The sequence below is a fragment of the Rhamphochromis longiceps genome, linkage group LG14 (genome assembly GCF_057381845.1).
Source record: "Rhamphochromis longiceps isolate RC_006_pf linkage group LG14, R_longiceps_female_GT1.1, whole genome shotgun sequence".
Lineage (NCBI taxonomy): Eukaryota > Metazoa > Chordata > Actinopteri > Cichliformes > Cichlidae > Rhamphochromis > Rhamphochromis longiceps.
In genome coordinates, this window is record NC_140570.1 from 30,665,062 (window position 1) to 30,675,270 (window position 10,209).

General features: G+C 38.8%; 1 protein-coding gene across 2 annotated transcripts; it reads right to left on the minus strand.

The window, feature by feature from the left end:
- Positions 1-105: 105 nt before the first annotated feature.
- Positions 106-6,338, minus strand: LOC146654391 (dehydrogenase/reductase SDR family member 11-like). 2 transcript variants are annotated; one of them, XM_085379438.1, is made up of 7 exons: positions 6,176-6,338; positions 3,593-3,802; positions 3,280-3,374; positions 786-915; positions 561-653; positions 409-474; positions 106-302 (listed from the first exon to the last, which is right to left on the minus strand). In XM_085379438.1, exons 1-7 carry the CDS (start codon positions 6,305-6,307, stop codon positions 261-263), a joined length of 768 nt encoding a protein of 255 aa, XP_085235564.1. In that variant the 5' UTR covers positions 6,308-6,338; the 3' UTR covers positions 106-260. The 2 variants fall into 2 exon arrangements, with proteins under 2 accessions (XP_085235564.1, XP_085235565.1); XM_085379439.1 differs by lacking the exon at positions 6,176-6,338 and adding an exon at positions 3,974-6,159.
- Positions 6,339-10,209: the final 3,871 nt, after the last annotated feature.

The window sequence follows — 10,209 nt, forward strand, 5'->3', positions numbered from 1 at the left end:
CAGACATGGTTTTTAAACGATAAAGATTTTATTAAAAATCAGACTTCCCTTAATGCAATTTAAAAAAAGAAAGAAAAAAAAGAAAGAAAAAAGAAATGCAACAAATTTCCCCTGAAGATTGTTTTTTATTTTATACATTTGTGAAAAAAAAACAACACCATAAAATTGTTTCATGATCGTATCAAGTCATTATCTTTTAAAATGTTGTAAAGAAGTGAAATCTGTCATTGTATAATTTGAGAGGGTCTTGTGGTGCAGCTCTAAGACACCTGCTCTGTCCCTCGCATCTGAATGTCTCCAATCTGAAACAAAAGTTACGTGAACGTTGTCTTATTATGAGTCAAAGTTAAACAGGAAAGTCTTAATAAGACACAATAAAAAGCATAAAAACAAGAGCAAAGCACAAACCTGAACATGAGGAGGGGCACTGAGCACATATACAACAGAACTGGCAACATCTTTTGCTTCCAGAGGCTGTGAGAGAAGTGAAAAGTGACTGAATACTCTTTACTTGAGTAATCATATCAACGATACTTTAATTATAGGAATGATCCCTTTACCTTATATTCTGAGTATAGACCAGCAGCCTTATCAGGATCGTCTTTGAAGAGCCGTGGACCAAATTCAGTCTCCACTAAACCAGGAGAAATGCTCTGCAAGAAAAAAAAAAAAATCATGAGGGAACTCCTGTACGTACTGTGTATGCGTCTCATAGCAACTGTTACTAGCATTATGAATTATACTAGCACTTTATGAGCTGGTTATGGTATATTTTAAAGCCTTACCGTGGCTCGGATATGAGTTTTTTCTGCACGCAGTTCTTGCCTCAGGCCCTCAGTCAGAGCGGTTACAGCAAACTTGGTGGCGGTGTAGAAATGTGTAGTTGCATTGGGAAGTACACGATGACCGGACATACTGCAACATCAAACAGATTACAAACCTGAGCAGGTAAGCAGAAATAACATTAAAAGTTCTTCTTTTAAAAGGCAAGTCTGACTGAATGATGCAAGAACTTCTGTGGCACACAGAAGCTGAGGTCCAGAGCTGCAAAAACTGGTTTATACTCACAAAAATTGCTTAAATCCAAAATCTGGATTTGATAGTTTGATACTGATCTCCAGTCTGGATTTTCCTTCAGCTTTCATATTAGTTTGGGTTCTGGTTGGCCAAAATAACTGGAGATGTCACTTTATTTAGGACAGTTTTATGAACATTTTAAATACTGTCTGACATTTTTTTTGATGGTTTATCCTGCAGATGAATAAACACTGACCTCAATGAGGTCTTTAAAATCTGGACTCAGTTATTTTGCAAATTTCTAAATGTTGTAATAACAGGCATTTTGTCAAAGCAAAGTGATGGCTGTTTCAGTGCAAAAAAGGTCCGATCCCTACAGAAAACAGAAATCACTTCGGTGTTAGGGCTGTCCGATATAACGATATATATCGGAAGACGATATGAAAAAGTCTATCTTTTCATATTACGCTATCATTTGTTTCATGGTGTCACAAAATAAACTGTTTACGACCATATTTTTTCATCGTTTTGATGGTCACTGTAGTGGCTATATTAATTTCTTAAAAATCTCTCTTTCTCTTATATTTAAAATAACCACACTACGGACGGACAAGTGACTGTTTTTACATGTTGTCATTAGCAGCTACGACGGTAAACCCAGTGTGTGGCTCCGTCATCCGCTTGTTTATTTTCCACATAAACCTTTTACAATAAAGCTCAAGATCCTGTTGAGATGTTTCAAAATAAACTGAAATGATGACAAACAGAAAGACCACTCAAAACAAATTGAGGACCTTATTTCTAAACGAGGGGCTAGCTCTGTAGCATGGATATGGTTTGGTTATGAAAAGTCTGACATGGACCAGAAAACTGTGCTCTGCAAATTATGCAGGAAACCGATCTCCACCTCAGACTCTAACACGGCAAACCTCTTTAACCACCAACACAAGAGTCACGCAAAAGATTATGGAGAGAGTTTATGGATGAGAAGCAAAAAAAAGAGCAGTCAGGTGCTTAAAATAAACCTTAGACTCAAACGTTAAAAAACAGGCTTTTCCAAGCAACACGCCATGTAATAAATTCATCCGAGTCAAGGTTTCTGGATAACTGGAGAATATTCCTCATTGAAAAGGGTGCCAGAGGGGTTTTCTATGAAGCCAGATTAATGGCTTAGCAAACTGAGGCTTGAGCATAAAGGCACAATTTTCTCTCTAACTTGGCCAAATAAGCACAGTAAGAGCAGGTTGTGTTCTGAGTTTTCATCTAAAATTGACTGGTAGCGCCATGCTTTAGCTGATTTCGTTCTTTTCTTTTCTCTTTTTTTAATTCATAGCATGTTTTAAGTGAAATACAGATTCTCTGCTGGGGGAAAATGTTTTATATGTCCAAGTTTTTAAGCTGAACTTTATGAAAACCACTGAAGAAAGCATTGCATTGTCGTGGGAATGTACATGTATTAGTTTGGTGATTTGTTTTTAACTTTGATTCTGCTGGAAGTGCAGCAGAACACACACCAAGAGTCTTTGTTCAAGCAATCAAGTTAGTTTCCCTTTGATATATTGACAACATAAAGAAATTTCCATGTCTCCTGTGTTAACCTGTGGGACAATAGGCCGCACCAAGAGAGAACTCAATGATAAAATAATTTAATTAAACTTAAATTTGTTTATTTTACCGCTCTTTGAGCAAAATCCCAAGATTTGCAGCATTAACCTTTTGTCTTATTTGCAATTGTTGAATTTCGCTGCTATAGGTTTTATATTTTTTCTTTAGCGATTTTTAATCCGTATTTTAACATTATTGTCAACAAAACGCCTGTTTTTAGTGTGCTCAGCGCATGAAACAGAAAGTCCCACTCAACAGAGAAAGTTGACAACCACCATTGTGACAACCGTTACTACCATAATGGGGCTTTAGGTTTTGCTGAGCCAGCTAACCTAAAGAAAGCCTGGCTGTGTTGAACTTCATCTGTAATACACCCCTCAGCACAACTGCACCGACAGGCAGCATTGTGTAAACTTACCTGCTTGAATGTGACGAAGTTCATTAAAATGTAAAAGTCCTGCCCTCATTTCACTTGTAGCTTTCTTTCAAAGTTAGAAAATGTCGGCCATTTAAAAATAAAAAATTGTGCAGAGTTGCAAAATTAATATCATATTCACAATCTGAATAGAGAACATGCCAACATGAAAACATATGTGTGTTCTTATTAATTCAACAGTTTTTCACTTCACAAGCTTGCACAAGCAAATAAAACTGCACCTGTTTATGTTTATGATGTGCCCATCATCCACGTTTCTCTCTTTCATTGACTGATACGCCTCACGCGTGCAAATACTCAACCCAAGGATGTTCACCTGCAAGAAAACAAACAGAGAAATCTTGCACAACAAAGGTTTTTAAGCAACTTTGAATTCTGTTTAAAACTGTTTGAAAGTGTTAATGTTTAAACAATACCACAGCAGTAAAATCACTGATGGGTGACCTTTGTCACATTTGTTATTTCAGTTCAATGTTTTACTTGAAAACCACTAGTGAATGTCACATCAATGTAAACCAGGATCTGAGCTCTTACATCCATCATGTTCTTCCAGCCGCTGGTTTTGCCACTTAGCAGCGGCTCTGGATGAGCCAAGCCAGCGTTGTTGATGCACACGTCCACACCTTTGTGCTGCTCTTTGATCGCTGCAAACATGGACAGAATCTCCTCCTCTTTGCTCAAGTCACACTTGAAAGGCACCAAAACGCCAGGGTGACCGGCGCTCTGACACTCTGCTGCCAGTTTCTGAAACCAAACAGGAAACAATAACACACTTCAGAATCCCATCTGTGTTTAATGTATGCAAAAATCGTTCAAATGTTAGATCTATATAAAGTTAGTCCAAATAAATAGATTTTGGTTTCACTTTGCATATCACCAGTAGCGGTTTTTGATACGGGCAACACGGGCGGTTACCTGGGGCGGCATCGTGGTGGGGGGGCGGCATCACGGGCATCGGCAAACAAAAAATTAAAAAGAAAATTGCTCGTGCTCATGCTGCCCCGACATCATGCCAGCGCATATTGGGAATGGCATAGGCACCGATCGGTTTTCTATCGCCCATTTGCTGGGAGTAAGGGCGCCCTCCGTTTGCGCCTGCTGCTTGCGGCAAAGGAAGGAGAGGGCGGGGCAGCGGGGGATTCACTGGCTGGCTAGAGCAGCGTCTAATAACCCACCCCCAAAATAAAAACAAACCAACAAACACGAAAACGCCTGACATTATGATACAGACTTATAATTTGCACCGATGATTTTGCGAAATTCTATACGTTCAAAGTGAGCGCGAGAGCCCTCGGTGCGCCTGCTTGCTGCTGAAGTCAAAGTAAACTTTATTGTCATCTCCGCTACATACAGTCCAGTATATAGAGAGACAAGACGGCGAGGTTCCAGTTACAAAAGTGCAAGTAAACAAACAATAAATATAAGAAGAGTAAGAAAATAAATATACACTTAAGACTCGGGGTAAAGGGATAAATAACAATTTAAAATTTATAATTTACAGTTTGATGATTTAAAGTCTCACACACAACACATCGAAAGGGGAGGAGAGCCCTGCTGCTTCCAAATAGAGCACATTTCATTCATAATGCTGTAAATCCAAGCCCATTATGTATTCTTGATTTGAATACTGGGTTGTGTGAAATCCCAGAAATAAACCCTAGACAAAGTGAATCTGTGAACTAAGGTGTAGGTTTATTAAGTTATGTTGTGGTGATCCTCGAGTTGGGGGATGGGTGTTCATACTGGAGTGCAAAATTAAAACCAAGATGGACAAGAACAGTTCAAAGCTATCAGGTGCTCAGTTTAGAAAAAAAGAAAAGAAAAGAAGAGGAGGAGAAACGAAGGATACAGGTAAGCAGATGTGTCATTGGATAATGGCGGGTTATGTATCCTGAAACAATCAGAATCAGAATACTTTATTAATCCCTAAGGAAATTATGTGGGTTACAGTTGCTCCAAGAAGAATTGGTAAAAATAGTAACAGTAACAGACTACTCCAAACTCCAAACAATACATTATGTTACAGATTTAAATATTAATTAGTCATTGTCAATTGTTGATTTGTCCTGTTCTCATTGTATGATGAATTATGATAGCTGTTTGGTAGCCGTTTGCATACTATGCATACTCTCTCAAGACAAGAACTAACAGACTTAAAAACTCCTTTGTCCCACACGCCATCAAACTGTTTAACTCCTCTCTGGAGGGGAGAGGGAGGGGAAACAGGAGGACAAAGGAGGGGGGAACAACTAAGCTGTAGTGCCTCTTCACCTCACTGTGCAATACCTTGTGCAATACTTTTTGTAAATAGTCAACAGTGCAATAGACCTCAATACTTGAAATGTGCAATTCACTTGTATTTTTATTTTTTATTCCTATTTATTCTATTTATCCCCTTTGTATATTTTATTTATATTTGTCTCTGTATTTATATATGTGTGTGTGTGTGTGCGTGTATATATATATATATATATATAACAATTCTGTAACTGTAACTTCGGTCGTTGCTGTGCTTTTTGGAAGTTGAATTTCCCAGAGGAACCCACCCGAGGTATTAATAAAGTTCTATCGCTCTCTCTCTTCATGTGTGTGTGTGAGTGTGAGTGAGCGTGTGGGGGGGTGGGGGGTGGCAGAGGGAGTGTTCGCCCAGGGCGCCAAACAGGCTAGGACCGCCACTGCATATCACCACAAAGAGCAGTGCATACCATCTATAAACAGTCAGCTTACGGATCTGTGTTCAGATGTTATACCAACTCGAATCTCTGCCATCTGAATAATCATTGGCCAAAGTCTTAAGGTAAAGAAATCTGCGCAAATGCCGTTTTAACATAAAACCGTCGTCATATTCTGTCTTTCTCATATAATATCACTTTCTGTTGAAAGTAGCATGAGTGACAGTTAGTTGGAATTAACATTTTGTGCGCAAGCTGTTTAACCGACGACTAAAGTGTAAAGCAGAAAAGCGCTATACAAGAACGAGCACAATTAGCGTTTACCAAATAAGTGACACGGCTGCAAATTTTCTGCATAAAGCCAACAATAAACAGCAACATTTACTGTGCGATTTACATTAAATTACTCTTTGCAGAAAGTTTGAGTTTCTATATCAGAGCAAACCTGAATCTTTCCGACGTCCCTGGCACAGCCCACCACTTTCATGCCGAGCCGGACTAACTCTACGGCTATAGCCGCCCCAATCCCGACCGAGGCTCCGGACACCAGAGCCACTCTGCCCCGCCAGCGCTCCATGACAGCCCGGTAACTGCAACACACACGAAAACACCACAAGTATGAAGAAAGGGACGTTGAGCCTGCAGCACAGTGAGCCCTGGAAATGTCAAGCACATGCGAACCGCAAACGTCGCACACTCAGTACGTCATACGTCTCGGCGTATGCGGCGTTCACGTAAATCAGTTGCAAACCGTAGAAAGCAGTAGCATCAGTTCTGTCACTGCGATTACATACCGTACTTCAACCGATCATAGCCTTACTCACATTTAATTGACAGTAACGCATATCTTTCACTTTACTGAAGTTAAAACATATCAACCATTAATAGAACAGACAGACCTGTCACAAATGTAACTCCCACTGCGTATTTGCTCCGTAAAATCAAAGATACGACGTAGAAGCCGTGACTCAAAATCTGTGCAACGGCAAAGAAAGAGCATGGCTTAAGAGGGAATGTATTCATATAGTTTTAAGTCTCTGTGACCACGAGCATTACAGTTTATTTGGATAACTTCTTCACAATAATAACTGTCTCGCCACTGCTCCACCAGGTCACCTCATCTGCCAGTAAGAGGCGCTAAAAAGCAGGGCCGTGCAGAGACGTTTAAAGGGGCGGGTGCTCAAAGTTAAAAAGGTGCACATTGAACCAGGCTGAATAACAACAACACACATTCATCAAGAATCTAATATGGCATCGCATCATACTATATCACTGTTGTGAGGTGGCGACAAGGCAAAGCAAACGTAGCCTATGTTTTACCTGATGGGTACAATGTTGCTGTTGAGGGGTTGCTGCTGATAGTGCTTGAGGGCAGGGCTGTGTTGATCTGAGACTGTAGACATTAAAAAGTCCATAGCAGAGATGGTAGCTGATTAAACAAGTGTCATGAGATAATAAAAAAATGCAAAGATTGGTGACAGCGCTTGGAACCATAAGGCAGCAAAAAACTGTGAGAAATAATGTAGGCTCTGCCTGTGAATCACTCTTTGCTTCTCTTCTTTCTTCCATCCCATCATTTCATATATCACTCTCCACTTGCTGTCTATCTGAGAACAAGGCACAACTTGCTATTGCAATAAACTATAATCTAATCATCCACACCTAACAACTCTTGCACTTAATCTATAATAAAATGATGACAGAAAAATGTTATAGCACTGCCTTTAGTAGCCTCACACAGCTCCTACTGTTTCCTCCTCATGTCTTTACCAGGCATGTCTGGACAATGTTATATCATGAGTAATAATTAAAAAAAAATCCATATACATAAAACAAACACATGCACGCACACACAGTGACATTTTAGACCTTCTTCAGAATACTGTATATACTATGGGCATCACGGTGCTGATCCAGAATCCTTACATTATTATTTGTTACTAGAGCTACAATAATAAAGCAATGAGGAGGGGGAAGTAATAAATATGAAAAAATGTCATTATGATGATTCCATTTGTTTCACTATCCACTCTGTGCAGGGCAAAGCTTATTACATTTTTAAACTGTAGAGATACAATCATTTTACTGCTGTAAAATCCAAATTTTGTCTTATTTAAAATATAAATCTAATATAATCTGCTTCTTAATGTATGTTTTTTAAAATACAGCGTGTGTTTTTTAAAATATTATAATAATGCATAATTATGTGGACATGCATATTAGACCGTTTTTTAGCAAAAAATAATCCCCCCCAGAAAGGCAGGAAAAGCTCTGTAACTTACTTTAAAACTAAATATGTTCACTAAAACGGTGACAGAGCTACAGACCCATGACAGCCTTACACAGTGAGCTAGCAGCTATGACCAGCACTACTTGTGCAGTTAATAAAAGGACAGGTGTGTTCGTCGCGCTGTTGCAAACAAAGCACGCTCATTTGTTTCAGTTCGTCAAATTGCGACAAGACAACTTACCAACGTGTACGTAATAAGCCAATACTCCTGGGTGCTACACACTACAGTGTACGCTGTACACCTACTTACTGGTTTTGTCGCATCACTCTGTATCTCTGAGTTAACTTGTGTTTCTCCTACAGCTCCGGACTGCAAAAAATGCGCGTGCTCTTTGTGAGCTCGTTCCCGGCTCGTAACCAGCGCGTTCTGCCGTCAGGAGCGATTATTGCTTAAATGTGATCATGTGACTGATGCAAGCCAGATCCTTTTATTTAGCAAAACTGTGATTAATAGTATGTATTATTGTTGAGGGGCACAGACAGGACTCCGCACGCACACACACATAAAAAAAAATTAAATAAAAAATAAATAAATTAAAAGTTGCCTCAACAAAAGGGCACTTTGGGGACCCATCAGGAAAGGGGCGGGTGCTCAAGCCCCTCCAGCCCCCCCCCCCCCCCCTCTGCACGTGCCTGCTCCTGAGTGTACCCTGGTGCTACGCAACTAGAAATATATATGAGCTATTTTACCACTGATTTGTGTATTTTTATCCCCCCGGATTTCACTATCAACTTAGATATATTACTATTTTAAGCAATTCTTTTTGAATACTGAAATATATATTTTCAGATATTTTCATACTTAAGGTTTAATGTTTTACACCATAAAGTTTTTTCTAACAAATATCCGTGAAGTGCAATTAGATAGGGAAGTACAACAAAGTTCCCCCCAAAATAATTACTTGATTATTTCATACCTTAGAATATAATGTCTATAACAACTTCATAAAACTGTTTAATGACAAGTTAAAATCATCTTCATAAATGTAGCAAAGAAGTAGAAAAAAAAATTCAGTCCATTATTTGACAAGGTCACAGTCCTAGAAGAGCGCACCTTCATACTCCCAGGGTCTGGTAGAGGACCCGAGCTTTAAGGATAAACTACCCGCAGGAGAGAGAGGGGATTAAAAAAAACAATGAAGTCTAGTTACAGAGTTTCAAAACACATGGCATTTGTTTATGCCATTACTACACATTAACTAAACACACAAGAAGCCAACAGGAAGCACATTAGGAGCAAAGCGAGCTGGAACACAGTGTGACACAACAGAGCACACAAGCAAACCGAGACTTTAAAAACACAGGACATGGAAAAACAAAACCGAAGGAAAGCAGAAAAGACAACTCACAAAGTAAAGCCGAAAGTAACCAACTAGACACAGCACTGTGAGAAAAACACACAGCATAGAGAAACATGTGGGAGGCTACAGTCAACTAAAACACAAAGAATCCACCTCTAAGACTACTTATCATTTTAAGTATAAAACAGAATGTACGATGCTGGAATACTGACAGAGACACAAAAAAATAAAAGAAACTCAGTCAATTAGTAATCAAAACCACAGCTTAAGAATAACAACGAGTCAGTAGGTTCACCATTTTATTTAATTATTTACATGTATTTGTGATGTGTCACTTATTAATATTACATAAATATATTTTCTATTTATTTTTGCATTTTCTTTTTCTAAAATTTTTACAATTATCTTACATATCTTGCTATACTTCATTAATACTACTAATGCTTAATTTCTCAAGTACATTTATACTTAAGGTTCAGACATGGTTTTTAAACGATAAAGATTTTATTAAAAATCAGACTTCCCCTAACCAGCTCACGCACCAAAAGTTTGAAGAGAGGGACGTGCCAAGATAGATATCCCCGACAGAATTAGTTTCCTCTGCGTCGGGAGCGCGCACTAGGTAGGGAGAACGGATCCCGTTGACTCCGCCTCCATTCCAACCAACTAGACGTAGAAACAGTGACGAACTATCAAAAACCTAAAGACGAGTGTACATTACCGTTCAATTTGTGGGTTTCAACTGAAAATGATACGTTTATTGTTCTCATGTGTTATCAGCAGTGTTGGTCAAGTTACTTGAAAATAGTAAGTAGTTACTAATTACTGATTACTTATTTTTAAAAGTAATTAGTTACTTTGTTACTTACCGGTAGTTAGAATTAGGTT